The sequence below is a fragment of the Engystomops pustulosus genome, chromosome 6, assembly GCF_040894005.1.
Source record: "Engystomops pustulosus chromosome 6, aEngPut4.maternal, whole genome shotgun sequence".
Taxonomy (NCBI): domain Eukaryota; kingdom Metazoa; phylum Chordata; class Amphibia; order Anura; family Leptodactylidae; genus Engystomops; species Engystomops pustulosus.
Window position 1 is genome coordinate 88,292,454 of NC_092416.1, and position 22,217 is coordinate 88,314,670.

Genomic DNA, 22,217 nt, shown 5'->3' on the forward strand with positions numbered 1-22,217 from the left:
AAGTTGTGTCTCAGAAAAGATGACAATACGAAAAACAAATGAGATTTTCTCTATATTTTTTTTTCAGTAAAATGTAAAATATGTCTAAAAAAAAATATATAAATAAGGTATCACCGTAATCCTAGTGGTTTATACCAGGGGTCCCCAAACTCATTGGCGGGCCGTGGCCTTCGGCAGTCAAGCAGGGGCCTCCGTCCGTCCGGACAGACAGGAAGCTCCTGCCCGTCACTGTGTAGTGCTCAATACGGCCGGGAACGTCCGCTCGAGCACTATTACTTGAGCGATGTGGCCAGAAGACAACCCGGCGCACATCTCTCCATGAACTAGGATGCGTGGCCGGGCACCCCTTCCTGTCTGGCCGCCTAAGAAGAAACAAGACACGGGAGCCAGAGATTATATAGGGGCCCATAACATATGAAAGAATTCATTACGGGAGCACCATATGAAACATTTCATTGTGGGGGATATGAAATAATTCATTGTGAGGGGCAACATGAAATAATTAATGATGGGACCGGCATATGAAATAATTAATGGTGGGGGGCAGCATAGTAAATAATTGATGGTGGAGGGGCAGCATAGGAAATAATGGTGGGGGCAGCATAGGAAATAATGGTGGGGGCAGCATAGGAAATAATGGTGGGGGCAGCATAGAAAATAATGGTGGGGGCAGCATAGGAAATAATGGTGGGGGCAGCATAGAAAATAATGGTGGGGGCAGCATAGAAAATAATGGTGGGGGCAGCATAGGAAATAATGGTGGGGGCAGCATAGGAAATAATGGTGGGGGCAGCATAGGAAATAATGGTGGGGGCAGCATAGGAAATAATGGTGGGGGCAGCATAGAAAATAATGGTGGGGGCAGCATAGAAAATAATGGTGGGGGCAGCATAGAAAATAATGGTGGGGGCAGCATAGGAAATAATGGTGGGGGCAGCATAGGAAATAATGGTGGGGGCAGCATAGGAAATAATGGTGGGGGCAGCATAGGAAATAATGGTGGGGGCAGCATAGGAAATAATGGTGGGGGCAGCATAGGAAATAATGGTGGGGGCAGCATAGGAAATAATGGTGGGGGCAGCATAGGAAATAATGGTGGGGGCTGCATAGGGAATAATGGTGGGGGCTGCATAGGAAATAATGGTGGGGGCTGCATAGGAAATAATGGTGGGGGCAGCATAGGGAATAATGGTGGGGGCTGCATAGGAAATAATGGTGGGGGCAGCATAGGAAATAATTAATTGTGAGGGTTAGCATAGGAAATAATTAATTGTGAGGGTTAGCATAGGAAATAATTCATTGTGAGGGCCAGGATAGGAAATAATTAATGGAGAGGGGTCCCAGTATATTTAAGAATTAATTGGCCCAATTAATTAATTTATTGGGCCAATATATAAAATATACCACACAAGAAAACAAGGAGCCACTCAGTTCTCAAATGTAAAATAAACAGAAATTTATTCAATAATATTAAAAAACGATTACAATGGATGTTTAATGGAAGATATCCAATATAACAAGTCCGAGTTGACTAAACCTCCGCATAGCACTAGAGGGTATGTCCACCATACAAGTAGCATATAACTAAATTAGTGCCTCTAAAAACAGCTCCACTATATGTGGATAATAAACTGATGCGCACTGCTGGTTAGATTGTATTCAGATGGTGAAGTTAGAGATAAAAGACCAGTGTCTTACCCATTTTGTGGTATGCGGGGGAAGCCCTCGGACACCCCAACGCGCGTTTCGCCCACGCTTCCTCAGTATGTACCGCTATATATTTTTAAACATTAGTCCGGCCCTCCAATGGTCTGAGAGGGACCATTAACGGCCCCTATATAAAATACATGTAAACCTGTAAAGGGCGCATCAAAGGAGTGCTTAGGCTTTACTCTTTATAGTAACAAAATCCATCATGATAAACCAGCGGCACTTACTCATAGATCTAGGCACTGTGACTGTGGTAATCTAATATTTGCTATGGTCTCCTTCACTTAAAATTCCACTCTTAAAATTATGCTTAAAAGGAGTAATCCCATCTGGGCATTCACATTTATTTGAATTAATATGCCATATGTAAACATTTGTTCAATTGGATGTTATTAAAAAAAAAAAAAGTTCCTATGTGAAGATAATTTCTAATAACTGCAGCCACGTTGTCCCTTAGAAACGAGATGGCTTCCTCGGATACGACCACCCTGCACTCTGGCAACGGCGGCCAGACATGCGCTATTCAGTCCTGCCTGGCCACTTGGATTCAGCTTTCATTACCACAGGAGAGATGTGGGACATGCAGTAACTCCTTGACATTATATATACAAAAACTTTTTGTGCAATCACTCCTGCAGAGGTGGCTGTATCCAAGGACACAGTCTTGTTTCTAAGGGACCATATGAGTACCTTTTTGAGAAATTATCATCACACAATAACTTTTCCACCACGTTCCATGACGGCCCCCACCTGGAGGATGCTCCTATATCCTGTAGGGACAGGAAGCGCAAGAGATTAAAAGCTCCTCCCTAGCACCCAACACCAGTGTCTTCCTGTCCCTTCGGGATATAGGATGCAAGAGAGTCTCCCTAGGGAGACACGAGATTTCTTTTACTTTTTACTTTTTACCTTTTCTTTTTACTTTTTACTTTAATGGGTTCCGCCTCACAACCGAGTGGGGGGAACACCAAAATGTACCTCCTCCCCGCCCCCCGTTCTGCCAGCCCAACCAACGGTCCCGGGAGACCAATGCTGGGTGGTTGCAGGGGGGACATGCAGCGGTACCTGTGCTGGGGCCCTTTCTCTGCTGGAGGACCGGTGTGTGAGGGGCATCGGTCCTCGGCGGTGAGGGGTTCCGGCTCCGGTAGGATGTTTACGTGCGCGCACGTGCTGCTTGTGTGCGTGGTCCGGGATGGCCGCGTACCGGAAGTCGGCCGCAGACGCGACTTCCGGTATACACGTCAGAGCGACAGGGTCGCGTCATTGGGGGCGGACCCGAAAGCCGGCTCCGTGGACGCATGCGCAGTCCAGGAGCCCGATCGCTTCCGGGTTGAACCGGAAGGGGGAGGAGGGACGAGCCTCTCCAGAACGCGGGAAAAAATCAAATTTAAGCGTTCCTGGAAGAAAAACCTAGTCGGTGGCTCTGGTGCTTCCAGCAAAATGGCTGATGACGCATCCAACCTGTTCCAGGTCCTGGTACCCGTAAGTACAAGCCCTGGGCTGTCCTCTTCTCTCTCACCATACATTTCATACCTGTTATTAACTGTTATCATGTATGCTTCTCTTAGGGAAAAGAGCAGAAAGAACCTAAAGAGAAAGAACAGAGAGAGAGAGATAAACCCCTTAAAAAACCCTCTAAAAGATGTGGCTTATGTAGTTCTAAATTACCAGAGGACTATAGGGGAAGCCTGTGTTCAGATTGTCTGACCAAAATTTTAAAAGAGGAAAGGTCGTCATTAATGGACGAAATAAGGTCCGCAATAAAGGAAGAAGTTTCCTCCTCTATTGCTGCTCATTTACCCGAACCACCTAGGAAAAAACCTAGATACGTTCAGTCTTCCTCTTCTGATCAAGACTCAGATTTCCCTTCCTGTTCTTTAGATGATAGACCGGAAGAAAGTCTAGAGGGGGGACATTCAAAAGATCAGGGGCACACAAAGTATTTGTTTGCGTCCGAGGATCTAGACAGCTTATTAAAAGCCTTGAGAAACACACTAGAAATAGAGGATGTGTCTGAACCAACCTCTGTACAGAGTGATCTCTTTGGGGGACTCAAATACAGAAAGAAAAGTTTCTTTCCTGTAATTGACACACTAAAAGACTTAGTGTTATCAGAATGGAAGGAGCCAGAAAAAAGAATTTCTATACCCAAAGAATTCCGAAATAGATTACAATTTGAGGACAATACTTTATGGGAGGAAATACCTAAAGTCGACATTCAAGTGGCTAAAGTAGTAAAAAAGACGGATCTCCCATTTGAAGATAGTGCCCAATTAAAAGACCCCCTTGACCGTAAATCTGATGCTTTACTTAAAAGGGCTTGGGAGACGTCTTCTTTAAATATTAAGACCAACATTGCCTCCACTTCTGTCGCCAGGACTTTATATTTTTGGTTGTCAGAATTGGAATCACACCTGGTAAATAAAACCTCTAGGGATTCCATTATAGAGTCTTTACCCCTCCTCAAATCTGCCACAGCCTTTTTAGCAGATGCTTCTGCTGAAGCTTTAAGGTTTTCGGCCAAAGAGGCGGCCTTGACCAATTCTGTCCGGAGATCTCTCTGGCTAAAACAGTGGGGTGGGGATACGAAATCTAAGTCTATGCTCTGCGGTATCCCATTCCAAGGTGAATTTTTGTTTGGCAGCGAATTAGACTCTATACTAGAAAATGCTGCAGACAGAAAAAAGGGGTTTCCGATTAATAGAATTCCCCCTAAAAAACCTTCCTTTCCCTTTCCCTTTCGTTCCTCCAGGGAAGAGAAACCTCCCTTTAGGGGCAAAGGAAAGACAGGTAGATGGAGCTACTCAAAAGGAGGCGCAGGTCGAGGGTTTTTCTCTAACCCCGACCACAAGCAGAGGAAACAATGACGTACAGGTGGGGGGGAGACTTTCCCATTTCAGGCCCGAATGGGAAAAAATCTGCCAAAACCCTTGGATTCTCCAGACCATCCAGTCAGGTTACAGGGTAGAATTTCTCCATATTCCCCCACAACATTTTCAGAACCCAAATCTGCCAGAAAGTCAAACTCTCCATCTCTGGACCAACATCCAACAATTGCTTCGGATGGATGTGATTGTTCCAGTCCAGGAGATAGAAAAAGGGGAAGGATTTTATTCCCCTCTTTTTTTGATAAAAAAACCCAATGGGTCTTACCGTCTAATTATAAATCTAAAAAAACTAAACAAATTTATAAAGTACAAACACTTCAAGATGGAGTCGATAAAGTCAGCGACCCCCTTGATAGGAAAAAATTATTTTCTTTGTACGATCGATCTAAAAGACGCGTACTATCACGTCCCTATTTGCCAGGATCACCAAAAATACCTAAGATTCACAGTTCGTTCCCCGGGGGGAAAAATACTTCATTTTCAGTTCAAAGCCCTACCATTCGGGATCTCTTCGGCACCCCGTATTTTTACAAAAATTATGGCAGAGGTAGTGGCCCACCTAAGATTGAAGGGCATAATTATAGTTCCTTACCTAGACGACCTTCTTCTAGTTGCAAAGACCAAATCAGACCTAAAGACCCACCTTCAGTTAGTCATAGGTCTCCTCCAGGACTTAGGTTGGGTCATAAACAGGAAAAAATCAGATTTAAAACCAGAGATGATGAAAAAATTTCTAGGGGTAAAACTAGATTCCGTGAAGCAGAGTTCTTTCCTACCGTTAGAAAAGATCCAAAAAATAAAGGAAAACATAAGTCTCTTCCAGAGGAAAGAGTCGTGCAGCATTCGAGCAGCTCTGAGTCTTCTGGGCCTTCTGACGTCCTGTATCCAGTGCGTGTCTTGGGCTCAAAACCACACAAGGACTATGCAGGCTTGGACTATCCGGGTGTGGGACAAAAACCCTCTACATCTAGACCACAAGGTAAAGATTCCCCTTTTAGTCAAACATTCACTATCCTGGTGGAAGAGTCCCATAAACTTAAAAAAGGGAGTTTGGTGGAATCCAAACCCAATCTTAACAATTCAAACAGACGCAAGCCTGTCAGGTTGGGGGGCTGCGTTGGCAGGCCACTATTTTGAGGGTCAGTGGGACAGCCAGACTTGTTCTAGGTCCTCAAACTTTCGGGAGTTAAAGGCAGTCCTAGAAACATTCAAAAAGGGCCACTTGCATATAAAAAATCAACACATAAGAATCCTCTCTGATAACACTACTACAGTAGCTTATTTGCGCAGGCAAGGGGGCACAAAGTCTAAATCTTTGTCTGAGTTATCACATCAAATTTTTAGGTGGGCAGAAACACACTTTCTATCCCTCTCAGCTATCCATCTCAAAGGTACAGAAAATATAGAAGCAGACTTCTTAAGCCGGGTTACATTAGATCCTCATGAATGGTCTTTAAACCCACAAACTTTCGGGGAAATCTGTCATATCTGGGGGACCCCAACCTTAGATCTTTTCGCAACCTATCTAAATAATAAATCCCCTAAATACTTTTCTTTAGACCATAGGGGCTCTCCTACGGGGTTAGATGCCTTCAGTCATACATGGGGGTCGGGGTTAGTCTATGCCTTCCCTCCCATACCTCTAATTCCCAAAATCTTACAGAAACTAAGATCAGAACGGGCATTATTAATCCTTATTGCTCCATTCTGGCCAAAAAGAAGTTGGTTCCCGGTTATTCAGGAACTAGCTATAGATAATCCTGTTCATCTTCCTTATCGTCAGGATCTTCTTCTACAGGGTCCACTGTTTCATCAGGACGTGCGACATCTAAAGCTTACGGCCTGGATCCTGAGAGGGCATACCTAATGACCAAAGGCCTTTCTACCGGAGTGATCGACACTATTCAAGCAAGCAGAAAACCAGTGACTAATGCTATTTATGCCAAGATCTGGAAAAAATTCTGTACTTGGTGTGGGGATTATCCTCCTTCTCCAGAAAATCCAAACTTAGGCCAAATTTTAGATTTCTTACAGGCTGGGTTTTCTCTAGGTCTTAAACCAAGCACCCTTAAGGTCCAGATTTCGGCTTTAAGTATATATTTTGACCTTCCCTTAGCAGATCACAGATGGATCAGGAGATTCATTAAGGGCTGTTCCCGTATTAAACCACGTATACACAACCCAGTCCCTTCTTGGGATCTCTCTCTGGTCCTGAATATTCTCACAGAGCCCCCCTTTGAGCCTCTGGATTCTGCAAACATAAAAATCCTCACATTTAAAACTATCTTCCTGATAGCAATTACCACAGCACGCAGATTGGGTGAAATCCAGGCCCTCTCTCGCAGAGAACCCTTTTTAAATATCTTAGATGACAAAATAATTCTCAAACTAGATCCCCTCTTCCTCCCTAAAGTTGTGTCTGAATTCCACCGTAAACAGGAAATTATTCTTCCCTCCTTCTGTGCTAATCCTAAATCTGAACGGGAAAGGAAGTGGCAAACCTTAGATGTTAGGAGATGTGTTCTCTTTTACTTAGAAGCAACAAAAGAGTGGTGTAAAGATTCCAGTTTACTAGTTAACTTTGGGGGAAAGAATAGAGGGTTGAAAGCCTCAAAGGCAACCTTAGCCAGATGGATAAAATCCACTATATCTCTCTGCTACAAGACCACAAACACTTCCCTTCCGGGGGATATTAAAGCCCATTCCACTAGGGCCATGGCGACATCCTGGGCCGAAAAAAGGGGTGCATCTCTGGACCAAATATGCCGAGCAGCAACGTGGTCAAGTTCCTCGACATTTGCAAAGCACTATCGGTTGGATATTGCCTCCCAGGAGGACCTGGCATTCGGCAGGAAAATCCTGCAGGCGGTGGTCCCTCCCAAATAATGGGGTAATCTGGTAAGTCTCCAGGTGGGGGCCGTCATGGAACGTGGTGGAAATATGGAATTAGACTTACCGGTAATTCGGTTTCCACTAGTGACCATGACGGCCCCCCATTATTTCCCTCCCTTTCTTCCTTCTTGGAGATGGTTCTATGTGAAATTCCTTGCACTTGCATCCTTCCGGGTGGTACTTTGGTAGACACTGGTGTTGGGTGCTAGGGAGGAGCTTTTAATCTCTTGCGCTTCCTGTCCCTACAGGATATAGGAGCATCCTCCAGGTGGGGGCCGTCATGGTCACTAGTGGAAACCGAATTACCGGTAAGTCTAATTCCATATTTTTTTTCCAATTTGAAGAAATGTTTACATATGAAAAATGAATTACTGGGATGGGAATGCCCCTTTAAGACCCTGGAGAGCTCCTTAGGTTGTTACCAGTATCGCTTCATGCTGCAGCTTCACAGGCTGTTATACTGTCTTAGTATAATTGTAAAAGTGGATTTTAGAAAGAAGGAAGCCATGAATAACAGATATAAGATTACTACAAGCTCATATACCTCTTGTCACCTTCTTCATCCTCAGAGACTTTAAGCTCTTTTGAGCAGGGCCCTCACTCTTATTGTTCCATATGACTATATGTCCCCTGGGATTTGTAAAGTGCTATGGTATATGATGGTGCTATATAAAGATTATTATTATTACCACAGTCCCCTGATTTATAATGCTTGATTTTGGTGGTAGATTTCTTTTCGAGGATTTTAACTATTATTTGCCATTAATCATCTGTAAAAGTATTTTTTTTATTTTGTGCATTTGATTTTCATTGTTTGTTTCAGGTTCTTTTAAGAGATTACAAGTTACGTTCTTACACTTTGAATGCTGTTAGTTTTCACTTTTTACAAGAACAGAAGGAGGATGTACAGCACTCTATCATTACCGATCTGCAGGTACAGATTCATTGTCAGGTTATAGGTCCCAGATCCCTACAGAATAATCACATAATGGGACAATACCGTCCTACTCGCTGCTAACTTTACATCCAGTTTTGGGTTTTTTTTCACCCCAAGTGGTTTTTTTTTTTTAGACCGTAATTAAACAAGTTGCTTGTTTGTTGTTGATTTTATCCTAGTTGCTCCTGTGAGCAAACCTTAATTTAATCTTTGTACCACTCCCATTTTTCTATTGGCAGGGGTCAAACCTCTAAAACGCCACATAGATCTAAAGAATGAAAATCAGAACAGTAATATCTTCAGTATCTGAAGCTAAATATCCTAGAGATATAGCTATAATTTAAGATGGAAATACGCCGCAAACTTTATATCACATGTTAATGTCAATTTGCTATAAACATTACTTATGATGAATTTGCTATAAACATTACTTATGATCATACAGAATGGAAATGAACAGACCCGCAGGCGACTTGCTGTGTACTGCTTAAAGGATGCCTACTTACCTCTGCGCCTCCTGGAGAAGCTCATGTGTGTTATCAATTACATGGAGATGGCTCGTGTCACCGGTGTCCCACTCAATTATCTGTTATCCCGTGGACAGCAGATCAAAGTCGTATCACAGCTTCTCAGACAGGTAACAGCAGATAACTTTATCAAGTCTGACATTTGTTATATTTCTGAATTAAAATGGTGTAGCAGAGTTTTGCCAATATTGCTTCTTTATAGGGGTATTTTTATCTGGGACAATTTATGGTAAACCCACCTAATTTTACCATGCGATTATTACTTGAACAGCAGGTGTTCCATCCAGTGTGACCAAGTGTATAATGCATCCTCCCTTCTGCCACACAATTGGCTATCCTTTTTTCCCCCTTTTTAGCCTTTTTTTGGTCATGGCTTAATATACACACTGTATTCCTTCTAGTCCAGTGTAAACATCTGGCCATAGATAGCCAATGGGTAGTTTACACACATGGTGTCCTACTACCCTTGTTTTTCAACTCTAGAGCCTTGTTTGTATGCCATAAAACACTGAATGTTCAACTCCTGGCTTCCCTCCACCTAGATGCATGTTGATAGCCGTGTATCTGCTACAGAAGCAGTTGTAGGCTATAGCTGGTACATGCCTGTTCATGTGACACCACCACCATACCTTTGGAGAGGAGAGTATAGTGTGTTTGTTGTTTTTATATATGATATATGATAACCCCCTAATCCCAGTCCACAAAGAATAGTTGTATTTTACTTGTATCTTGCTTTTTTGCATTTATTAGATTTTGCATCTGTTTTGGTTATTTTTGAAATATTAGGCTATGAAGCAGGATCTGGTAATGCCAGTTGTGAAGTCAGAGGGCGGAGAGGACTACACTGGTGCCACCGTCATTGAACCTGTTAAAGGGTTAGTCAACATTTTATAATTTTATTCTCCTAAAAAAGCTCTTCTTATATAGACATTGATGCATGCATTCATACCCAGTCATTGGGACATATTGGGGCAGATTTATCAAGCTGCCTGAAAGTCAGAATATTTCTAGTTAATCACAGCTCCCCTTTAAAATATTCATGGTAAAATGAAAGCTGAGCTATGATTGGTTGCCATGGGCAACTAGAAATATTTTGACTTTCAGACAGCTTGATAAATCTGCCCCATTGGGTCAATTTATGATTTTTTTTCCAGGAGTTAAAAACCTCAATATCACTTTGTTTTACACTTTTATCTTAATTTCACCATGTGGGATATATAACATGATGGTTTTATAGTCTAGATCAATATGTACATGACAATACCCAATCATTTATTTTGCAGAAGAACATTAGTCATTAGTCACTAGTGTGAAAACGGCAAGTTTAGACCTCATTGACCATCACTCATACTGGGAAACAACTGGTGATGGAATAATGTTCTTTTAATGAAATTGTTTATGTTTGAAAAAAATTATTTGTCTGTTTAAATGGTAAAACATGGCTGACTTCTTTGAAGTTAATGACTGTAGGTAATTAGTCAACTGGAATTTACTTGCAGAATGGCAGTTTTGGTTAATATCCATTTTCCTCAATTGTAGTCTGATGTATTTTGGGTCCTTTTTTTTTTTTTTTTTTTTTAAACTTTAACCAAAAGTGACACCATTCTTGCCCATCGGCTGTAGTGGTTATACTAGATTGATGTTTTAAATGGGACTGCTGTTTCAGAAACGGCCTTATGAGAGGTGTGGAATGGAGGTTATGTTTCTTTCCAACTTTCAAGTTGTCATAAGTTTTCTCCTTTGTCACTGATCTGTCATATTTTTTTTTTTTGCAGGTACTATGATGTGCCTATCGCCACCCTAGATTTTTCATCTCTGTATCCATCTATCATGATGGCTCACAATCTCTGCTATACTACGCTGCTGCAGTCTGGATCCATTGACAAATATGGGTGAGATTTTTTTTAATGCAGAGAGCGAATTAAAATTTGTAATACCAAATCTTTAAAACTTAATTTTAGATAGAGGCATTTGAGGTACTTTTTACCAGGCTTGAGGTGCCTTCTAAGTTCACACTCGGCTAGTTTAGAAAAGGGTATAGCATGGTCACCCTTAAAAGGGTTTTCCCAGGAAACAAGTTAGGTCCATCACTGAGACCCCCACAAATAACGAGAACGGGGAGGTCCGATGGGGTGTGAGCTCCGCAATCTCCGTCAGATCCATAGAGATGAATAGAACAGAACAGACATGTACGGCTGTTTGCTTCGCTCATGTTGGGGGTTCTACCATATTCTATTAATTACAAAGTTATCAATAGGTTTGACTGCTACATCCACATCAGTCACAATCAGTTCTTACTAATAAGCATTCATTGTCTCTGGTAGCATCAGAAGTTTAAGGGGTATTCCAGGAATATAAACGTCTGATAAATTAATTCAACAAAACTCAATGTCAATAATCACAAACTGGAGCTTGAATAGTTTGCTTTTATGATTCACAAAATGTTATGGGCTTTCTAAAGTAAGTGGAGTTCTCTCCAAGATGGATGCCACAGGATAATACAACTCCCATGAGCCCTAAGCTCTCAGCTCCTCCCTCTCATGCTCTGCTCCCAGTGATGATCTAACAGACTGTCCTGCTCTGTTACAATAGTAATGTTATGTGTATATCACTGCACGTTGTCTCACTGAGATGATGTTTCACCACAACACTGACCATGCTGGATGTATCACATACTTTACTGAGGCAATCCAAACAAAGTGTTTTTGAGCGACACCGTGCGTATATCAGTATTCGGGTGCAGGTCTTCTTAAGAGGTCTGACAGCGACCCCAAAGCATACTAGTATACAATTGAGAAGCAGCACTCCGGTATCTCTGAAGAAAGAAATTTATTCCACCAAAAATAGTGCGACGTTTCGCCAATTCAATCAAGGCATTATCAAGCACTATTTTTGGTGGAATAAATTTCTTTCTTCAGAGATACCGGAGTGCTGCTTCTCAATTACATACTTTACTGACGTGCCATGCATCAGCATGTGATACATATCCCCCTATATCAGTATGACCTGCCTCCATGTACATCATCATTCAGTCCCCTCCTTGTAAAAATGATCCAGCATACAGTTCCAACACTCTCCTGTCTCCTGACTAAAGTGTGTGATGTAGAAAACTTAAAGGGGTATTCCGGGAATATGAATGTCTGATACAAAAACCCATAATGCCTTAAATAAATTAATATAACAAAACTCACTGTCATTAGTTACAAAATGGAGCTTAAATAGTTTGATTTTATGAAGCACAACATTTTTCAACTCTCCAAAGTAGGTGGTTATAACCAAGATGGTGGCGACTGCAAACTACAAGTCCCTTGATCCTTTATTTCTCAGTTGCTCCTCCTCTGTCTTATTTTCTGCCCCCAGTGATGATGTAACAGACTGTCATGCTCTGTTACTATAGTAATGATGTGTAACCGCCATCATGGCACATCGCCAAAACACAGGCCATACTGGATGCACTGCAACCAACCGACTACAGCCAAACATAGTGGTGATCACATGACCTGCCCAGTCGTCATGTGACCAGCGGCCATCTTCTGTCCTGTGTCTTCAGAAACGGGGAGGAAATTAATAGACTGATTAAGAGGCCAGTAGCTTTTTAATTCTTCATTACAGTGTATGGCAACAGCATTTTCTGCTAAGGCAAGCAAAATTTTAAATAACAACTAATAACATATTAGCTTAAATTTTACTCACTCATTTGTATATGAATTACCTTATATACTCGAGTATAAGCCTAGTTTTTCAGCACAAAAATGTGCTGAAAAACCCAAACTCGGCTTATACTCGAGTCAAAAAAATAAATATATCTAAACTCACCTTTCCGGCGACCCCTGTATATCTTCTGTGCGATCTGTCCGGCAGTGGCGGCAGGCTATATACACTGGGGCAGGGTCTGGCAGGCTATATACACTGGGGCAGGGGCTGGCAGGCTATATACACTGGGGCAGGGGCTGGCAGGCTATATACACTGGGGCAGGGGCTGGCAGGCTATATACACTGGGGCAGGGGCTGGCAGGCTATATACACTGGGGCAGGGGCTGGCTGGCTATATACACTGGGGCAGGGGCTGGCTGGCTGGCTATATACACTGGGGTGGCTGTGACTAATGCATTTCCCACCCTCGGCTTATACTCGCAGTATTTTGTGGTAAAATTAGGGTCCTCGGCTTATACTCGGGTCGGCTTATACTCGAGTATATACGGTATACTGATTCCTGGAATACCCCTTTAATGTAGGTGATCTGCAATACCTGGTATTACCTGTTTATTGAAGGAATTAGACACGTTTTTAAAATTCTAGACAAACCCTTTAAATCCACCAACCAAGTTAAAAAAAAAATAACCTTGACTGGAATGTGCTTCCTAGTTTAACTATATGTCCTCTTTCTTCAGGCTTAAACCTGAGGAGTTTATCAAGACCCCAACAGGAGATTGTTTTGTAAAGTCAAGTGTGAGGAAAGGCTTGTTGCCTGAGATTTTGGAAAACCTATTATCTGCCCGAAAACGGTGAGTAAATTTGACATTTATTTTTAATTCAGCATTTTCTTTGCAAATTTGCAATTTTGTTCTATTTTCTTATAAAAATGCTTTTCTTACAACAAAATGGTAGCTTTTATAATTTTAATACTTTTGAAGCAGGGCAAAAAATCTAGTAATAAGGTACTGGAATGCCCTCTATAGGCTCTGTGTTATGTCTCAAATATTCTGTTTTCCATTAGTGTCTTCAGCAAACCTTAGTCACTTTTATCAACTGGACCAGTTGGATGGCTACAACAGGTCCTGTTATACCTAACCGTTTCGGCTCATGTACTATTGTGCCAGGAATATGGTGCATGTTATAGTAAATGTTTCCACCCCTCGTCCCCTTTCCCACTCATATTGGTATGGAGGTGGCAGGGAGTTGCAATTCTTGGCTATGGCCTAGGAATTGCAACTTTTTAATGGCTTGCACACCGAAGAACTGTTTTACAAGCCATGTTTCCATCTCGTATGTTTTTATTCTTATGCTTGGCCTGGCCCAGGAATCTTGGAAAACCCTTTAAAATCGAAATTGGTTTTCCCAAAACTTAAAAAATTATAACCTATTGAAAAGAGATGCCATCCATTTTTGATCAGTGCAGTTCGATTACCAAGAACCTCACTGATCCTGAGATGCGGTTTTAGCAATGTTCCTCTTATGCAGTTGTTTCCTTTGCAGCTCTTGTGCCCTATGTGGCGATTTAGGTGATGATTATTAAATGAAACACACTATTTATCTGCACAAATTTATCTTTAAGTTGAAAATTTTAATAATAAAGATTCTAAAGCATGGGAAAAGCATGTTTCTGTTTTAACAAAGTGGTGCTTGATAACCCAACATGAACCTTTCTCGTGTTTCATTTAAAGAGCAAAAACAGAGTTAAAAAAAGAGACTGATCCTTTTAAACAGAAGGTTTTGGATGGTCGGCAGCTGGCACTGAAAGTAAGCGCAAACTCTGTTTATGGGTTCACTGGAGCACAAGTTGGAAAACTACCCTGTCTTGAGATTTCACAGGTAAGTAAGGGAACCAATGCCCAGAAAGATTGGCCCATGCCTACAAAATGCTGTTAGGAGGACTTATTCAGACTGCTTTAATTGTGAACAATTGTTCACAGCAACCAAGTAGATTCCTTTAGTAGATACACTTTTCCTTTGTATTCATATGAAGTATAGCCTTCCCTTTATAAAATGTAGTATGTATGATTTTGATTTTAGCAATGGAATGCAGAATTTTGGAGTTTCAGCCTAGTGTTTAGTCTTCTGGAAAGTCCCTTTTTTCCCATCACAGAAGCTGCATCATTTGTCTCTCTATAAAACGGTTATTCACAGACAAGTATGCAAATTCCATGATAAAGTGATGGCTGAAAAAACAAGGGAAAATATAATCTTGGCAAGTGGCAATTAAAGGGATAAAAGCCATAAAATACTGGTGTTGCAGACCTAAGGCATTATCTGCGTGCGGCTATTATGTTATCCTGATCACACATATCAAAATAAAACCATACTGATAAGATTATTAGAAATCCTGTGACACTTCCTTATGTTAGACAGAGAATGATATAACCATCCCTATTCATTGCTGCGGCATAGATATAGTACATATACATAGATGTAATCTGCATTTCCCTACAAGTCATTTTACATGGGGTGGTCATCACCCACTTACTTAATCCCTATAAAATGTCCAGTGTAAATGCGTGGATTTTTCATGCTGGCAGCATGTCCCCTTATATAAACAGAGCTATTATTGAAATGGAAATAGCACAATAGACAGCCTCACTTGTTCTCCCAAATTTATATTTCGGGGGAAGGAAGAATTACCAAAGAATTGGTCATGATGGAGGTTTTCATGTTCCATGAGTAACGGGTCGATGTCAGAGATGTCTGGAAGCAGCCTATAGCGTGTGCACACATTTTGGAACCACTGGTGTTGGGACAGTTAAAAACATGTGAGAAATTTTAAATATGTTTTTACTTGTTTTGCAATTTCACCAAAATGCACATTAAAGCTAGATTCAGTTATATACTTGTAATGCAATTTTAAATGCATTGTGTGAATACACACCTAGCTATCTAAAGTAAAGGGAAACCTCTCAGTCTAGCCTTGTATAGGCAGCTCTTAAACCATATTGTTTAAAATCCCAAGAATTGCTGTCCTCCAGTATACAGTACACTTGATATGGACAGAATGAAAGCAGTGTTGCAAAACCTGGAAGGCAAAACCAGACATTGAACACACATCCTTCTGGGGGAAATGGAGTGAGAGGTTGCAGCAGAGGTCTTTCCACATTTCGAGGGGGTTGTGCTGAGGCCAGCTTATCTGCTTATGTGAATTGACACTACAGCAGTGTTTGTCAAAACAGGAACTGAACAGGTCTTGCTAAACTGTACACTTCTCAGTTTAGAGATAAGAAGTCATCCTGCCTTACACTTGAAAGCCCCTTTTCATGACCTCTCATCGGGCCAGTTATTGGAAACCAATGCTCCAAGGATTTTCCTGATAATTGGTCCAGATAAAGGGCTTTTTTCATTTCCGCAAATAAATATTTTGGATTGTGTAATGAAAAGTTGTACAATTTTCCAATATACTTTTTGTATCAATTCCTCCCAGTTCTGGAAGTAAATGATAAAGCTTAACTCGATCTCAAACACCACTAACTGTAGATGCAGCAGTCGTGGGTCTCGAATCAGTTTATTCTGCCTTCTCCTGTCTTCACTGCATAGCGCTGAAGTAGTTTTATGCAGTGGATGCCCCAGCTAAAGGTGGAAACTAAAAAGTGGGGGGGAAATATGTGGAAATGTCCACCCAGGCAGAGGTCATGATAATGCCTCCACAAGTGTCTGACACATGTAGAGGCTGCTTTACTCCCCCCAAAAATCACCAAGCATAAAAATATGCATGGTGATTTTTCTGTTTTAATGCAGACTGCTGTCTGCGAGCAGTGCTGGCACTCACTGCGATCCTGCGAAAGAGGAAAATATCCTTTGCAGGATCGCAGCACTGAGTGACTGGAAGCAGAATAAGAGGGACAGAGGAGTTCTTAGAGGTGTACACTGCCAGCCAGGACCGTGATATCACAGTATTCCAGTGATGTCACCCCAGCCTTCAGCTACCCGTCATCACAGGATGCAGCCTCGCGTCTGATCTGCCCCTTTCAATCAGTGTGCAATCGTGTGCACAACCATCAACAGGAGCACACTGTCTGGAAAAAATGATAGTGCGACCTCTGCTCTTCGAGATCATTTATGACCTCATGGGTGACATATAAAGTAAAACACACACACAGAAAATATTAATAAATATAAATAATAAACATATTTCACACAAAAAGAAAAAAAATCCCCCGCTACCCTATAAAAAAAAAAAAACTCTAGTAACCCCTGTTTGCCTGAGACTATACATATTCTATATCAAAAAGGCTGTCACACACTGGGGAATTTAATTTACAATGGGCATTTTGAGTTCATTGGAAAAAATTTTTACTGTACATTACATATATGAACATTTGTTAAAAATAACCAGTCATTAAAGTTTTTTAAGGCCTGGTCAAAAAGGGGTTAATATAGTATCAGGGTTTGGTCATACGTTGCAGTTAATCTTATTAATTTTAACAGGTGAAATACATTACATGAATGGGTAAATTTGATTTTGGAAGGGTAACCTCTCCAATAAATGTCATTCACCTTCTCCGTTAGGGTGAGGTCACATGCGGTGCTTGTATTGCATTTCTAAATGTCTTTCAGGGTACGATTACATGTGGCGCTTGTGTTGTTTTTATAAACGCAACACATGGAAACGCATGTGACTGGTAACCAGCACCCGGTGTTTTGCATTGATTAAATTCAATAAGAAAATATGGCACACACGTACAATGTTCTTTTTCTTTTATTTTAGTGAGTATTCCACATAGACCTCCCACCTAAAAGCCAGATCTAACTTGACAAAGGTCAGGATGACCGAAACATCATAATTTTTTATCTGTTATTTATACTTCCTTTTTACTTCTATAATGCGGTTAAGGCTATACAATGTGAAATACTCACTTAAATAAAATGGGAAAAAGAACATTCTATGTGTGTGACATGTTTTCTGGTTGGATACAGATTGGATTGAGAATACCACATTGAACACCACCACTACAGATTCTTCGGTCTCTACCGTTCTAGATTGCATTGTTTAAATGTCCTGGCATGTGTGACTGCACTCTCTGGGATTGATGATTTTGTTCCTCTATATACAATAGCAATGACAACCTGGGAAAATGTGGTGATTGGTTAGTAACCATCACCCCTCATAGAATCCATCCAGATTTTCTTTTTTTGTCGAAATGTTGTACAATACGTTTTTTCTTTTTTGCTCATTATTTTAGAGTGTCACTGGCTTTGGTAGACAGATGATAGAGAAAACCAAACAACTGGTAGAATCTAAGTACACTCTTACCAATGGATACAAAGCAGATGCCAAGGTATGCAGCATTTATTTAATACCCTCTCTGTAGGTGCTGAGATACATTGTGACTCTAACATGTATTGATTGTTCACCGCAGGTTATTTATGGTGACACGGACTCTGTGATGTGCAAACTTGGGGTTCAGACAGTTTCTGAAGCCATGGAGATTGGTAAAGAAGCAGCAGAGTGGGTCTCAAGTCATTTCACCCCTCCCATAAAATTGGAATTTGAAAAGGTTTGTATGTGTTATGTTATAATTCACAATGGACACAATGATTTTTTTTTATATAAAAAGGCTGTATAACACAGAATCCTAAAGAGGATTTCCAAGATTTTTAGATCATGGGGGCTTGACACCAGGACCCCACTGTTCAGCTGTCTGGGACAAGGCATTTTGGTGCCCTAGGCTGACATGGATTTTTCCCCCCCATCCCTCCCCCCAATAATATTTAGCACCATGACAATGCCACCATACCTGGCCCCCAGGCATAAAATGCACATCCCTCCACAACTGACATTATCAAAGCTCCACCTCCCCCACTAATACACAAGCTCCCCCTCACTGACAACATACACCCCTCCCCCACTGACAGCATCCAAGCTCCTCTCTCTAGCAACACCCAAGTTTCTCCCCACTGACAACACGCAGCACAGGCTGTTCTCACTTCCCATTTCGTACTATGCAGGAGCATTCCCCTCCATCTCACTGTGAGCTGCTGCTGTGAGATTAGAGCAGGCACTGGGAGGGAGTGCCGAGGGGGGTGGGGGCGGTTGGAGTCGTGCTCCTGCAAAGTGTAATAGCCCCCAGAGCCCTTCTGGCTTATTAGCAAATATTGCAACATGAGAAACCTATGAAAGCCAGGTCAGATTATACAAAGACTATCAACATGGAGTCACAAGGGTCTAAGGCTACATGCACATAACCATGCAATAGTCCGGAACCCGTGCCTAGCACATGGTCAGGTGCAGAAGGGGGGGGGGGGATGAGTGTTTGTTGCCTCTCCCCTCTCCATAGAAAGCCAAGGGCCTCCCACAATTACAGCCAGATACAGGATATGTCTTATACTTTGCAACGCAGCTGTCTCCTTTATATCACAGGACTACTAGATAATTAGAGACAGGATTTCTAGAGAAGATAACAGATCTATAGATAACTTTCATCTCTACAGCCACAACTAACAATAGATGATGCATTTACACCTATTCTCTGCATAAAATATTTCTAGAAAACTCTTCATAGGTCAATTCCAAACCACTGCTGCCTTTGGCAACACATTCACTTTAAAAGACAAAATAGTAAACTTTAAATACTGTTTTTGAACATGTTGGGGTTTTTTTTAATTTATTTTAATTAAGTATTTTATGTTTAAGAAGTATATTGTAGCAAAGTAAATGAAAATTAAGTAATATCTATGTGGCTTCCAAACAAGAACTAAATATTTATTCCTTGATAGCTTGCTTAAATCTTGGACCATTTGACACTGGCTAAGGTTATGAATGAACATCCATTTTCCATAATATCAACAGTTTATTCCTGAAAAAATATTTATCTCTTTCTCCAGTACTGTGGGGATATATTTTTAACCAGTATGGACATATTGTAACATTCAGATGGTCAATGAGGATTTATGTTTTTAGCCATGGTATTTTCTGCACATTGGTTCATCCTAGAACTATTATGTCTATGCTTTGTGTTTGTCAAAGAATGCTTCATTGATAGAGCAATAATTCACCTCTTTTGAACAGGAAAATATTTTTTACCTGTGACATTGTAATTGTATTGTAGGTATATTTTCCATACCTGCTAATCAACAAAAAGAGATACGCCGGTCTTTACTTTTCATCCAGTGCAAAAACCCATGATAAGATGGACTGCAAGGGAATTGAGACTGTAAGACGAGACAACTGCCCCCTTGTGGCCAATTTGATCAACACATGCCTGCAGAAGATCCTTATTGACAGGTAGATATGCATGCTTGTTCCAGCAACCATTGCTTGCGGCCGTGTGTCATTGGCGTGTAAGCTTTGCTTACGTGCTGATAACCGTAGAAAAAGACTGCCCGAGAAGCAAATTTGGGTAAGATTGCATGCCGGCAAGGAAGATGGCACGTTCATGTCACCCAAGGGTGGGAATATTAGGAGTATATACTTATGTGGGGAAAGAAGCACTTTCTGATATACATTTCCTAAGATATGCGTTTTTAACTATCTGAAAATGCACTTAGTAAAAACGGCCCAAAAACGCCAGGTGTGTCTTCACCCTTAGGCATGTAGACATGGTCAAGACAATCTCCTGCATTTCAAACCGAGCATCAGTATGGGGAAGAAAGGTGATTTGCGTGCCTTTGAACGTGGCATGGTTGTTGGTTGCTGTGGGCGGAAATGCCTTGTTGATGCCAGAGGTCAGAGGAGAATGGGCAGACTGGTTTGAGCTGATAGAAAGGCAACAGTGACTCAGCAGCACTCTTTGGGCCCCTTGGTACCAATTGAGCATCGTTGCGACGCCACAGCCTACCTGAGTATTGTTGCTGACCATGTCCATCCCTTTATGACCATTATATACCCAACATCTGATGGCTACTTTCAGCAGGATAATGCGCCATGTCATAAAGCTGGAATCATCTCAGACTGGTTTCTTGAACATAACAATGAGTTCCCTGTACTCAAATGGCCTCCACAGTCACCAGATCTCAATCCAATAGAGCATCTTTGGGATGTGGTGGAACTGGAGATTGGTATCATGGATGTGCAGCCGACAAATCTGCGGCAACTGTGTGATGCCATCATGTCAATATGGACCAAAATCTCTGAGGAATGCTTCCAGCACCTTGTTGAAACTATGCCATGAAGAATTGAGGCAGTTCTGAAGGCAAAAGGGGGTCCAACCCGTTACTAGCATGGTGTACCTAATAAAGTGGCCGGTGAGTGTGTGCAAACTATAGTGATTGCCACTTCCTTTCTCAAATAAGAGGTGTAAATGGGAGTTTGTCACTTTGAAAGCATTGCTATGTACATTCGTTATGAAATGCTGTAAATACCTTGTGGTTTCCATGTCACAGAATACAGTGATGCATCTCCTTTAAGACAAAGCAAGAACCCAGCATAGCTTGGCCTTTTCATTTTATTACCATACCAATCATTAATTTTGGTGCAATACACATTTCACATCTCATTTAAGCTTCACAAATAGAAGATAAAACAAAAGTAGACCTTATAAGAAAGGGTTTAAATGTGTGTATTTTTTTGCTATAGTAACTGATCATATTTATCCCCTAGTGACCAGATGCATACTGGTTTCGAGGGTTGTCATAAGGCCTTAAGCTAGGCTAGTGGGTTTCTCCCTCAGAACTTTAGCCTAAGATAGCACTGATTTACTGTGCTAGCGCTCCAGACCTTTATCTCATGAAGGTAGTCTGAAGAGATGAACAAATGTCACTGTGAGTGGTCTTTGATCACTCTGACAGGACCTTGACGCACAGAGATCACTGCAGTTACTGGTGCCACTTTTACTTTGTTTCTCTTTACTGTCATGGGGTAACTACCTAAAAGCCCCCCTCCCTATTTAGAGCATGCTAATTGCCACCTACCACATGCCCACCCCAATATATCATGGAACATTATCTGAAATTCTTCTTTGAGTATGTCTATCTAAAATGTAGCAATCCCCCCCCCCCCCCTCCGACATATTAGATATCAACATTTCCATTACAAAAGAAATCATTATTGAACTTGCAAAAAATGTGTAAAACAAAAAAACTATATAAATGGGGAATGGCCATAATCACACTGACTCATGAAATAAAGCTAAGATACTACAGACGGTCCGCTACTGCCTGTAATTACATTTTGTAAAGGAGAAATGCACAACTATGGTGTGTATTTTCTCCTTAAATGGAAATTTGTGATACAAATTATACATCTCCATTTACAAAAATATGGCTTGGTCTTTCAAGGCACATATGAGCTTAGTTACTAAGGGGTTAAAAAAGGTGTGTGTTTTTTTTTTTTCATGTGAACAACGGATATAAGACTGAAGGCCAAAACATGCTCAGAGGTGTTAACTTGGGCTTGGTCACAAAATTCACAAGTTAGGACAGTAGTGGTCACTGACTTGTGTAAAATATTACTTAATAATGTTTTTATTTTCATAATGTGTTTGCTGTGTTTCTTGGGAGAATGCACTTTAAAGGGAACTTGTCATCAGATTTTCACATTTTACACCTAATAACAGGTTCCTGCAGCAAAATTAGTTAAAACTAAAGTGTCTCTTATAATAAAGCTCCAATGCTAGAACC

The 22,217-nt window shown here is 41.2% G+C and overlaps 2 protein-coding genes across 3 annotated transcripts in view; both read left to right on the top strand.

The window, feature by feature from the left end:
* The window catches only part of POLD1 (DNA polymerase delta 1, catalytic subunit), a 123,853-nt gene that overhangs the window by 42,455 nt on the left and 59,181 nt on the right, over window positions 1-22,217 (top strand). The window contains exons 12-21 of one of the 2 annotated variants that reach the window (XM_072110283.1): window positions 7,739-7,798; window positions 8,314-8,424; window positions 8,873-9,064; window positions 9,741-9,829; window positions 10,730-10,846; window positions 13,346-13,459; window positions 14,339-14,486; window positions 17,843-17,938; window positions 18,020-18,157; window positions 19,709-19,884. In XM_072110283.1, coding sequence (XP_071966384.1) covers window positions 7,739-7,798; window positions 8,314-8,424; window positions 8,873-9,064; window positions 9,741-9,829; window positions 10,730-10,846; window positions 13,346-13,459; window positions 14,339-14,486; window positions 17,843-17,938; window positions 18,020-18,157; window positions 19,709-19,884 — 1,241 coding nt within the window. The remainder of the gene's footprint in view (window positions 1-7,738; window positions 7,799-8,313; window positions 8,425-8,872; window positions 9,065-9,740; window positions 9,830-10,729; window positions 10,847-13,345; window positions 13,460-14,338; window positions 14,487-17,842; window positions 17,939-18,019; window positions 18,158-19,708; window positions 19,885-22,217) is intronic. The other variant, XM_072110284.1, reaches the window with a different exon arrangement.
* LOC140063961 (uncharacterized) lies at window positions 4,520-7,667 on the top strand. The gene is made up of 2 exons (XM_072110286.1): window positions 4,520-5,577; window positions 6,397-7,667. The coding sequence occupies exons 1-2, from the start codon at window positions 4,617-4,619 to the stop codon at window positions 7,482-7,484; spliced, it is 2,049 nt and encodes a 682-aa protein (XP_071966387.1). The 5' UTR covers window positions 4,520-4,616; the 3' UTR covers window positions 7,485-7,667.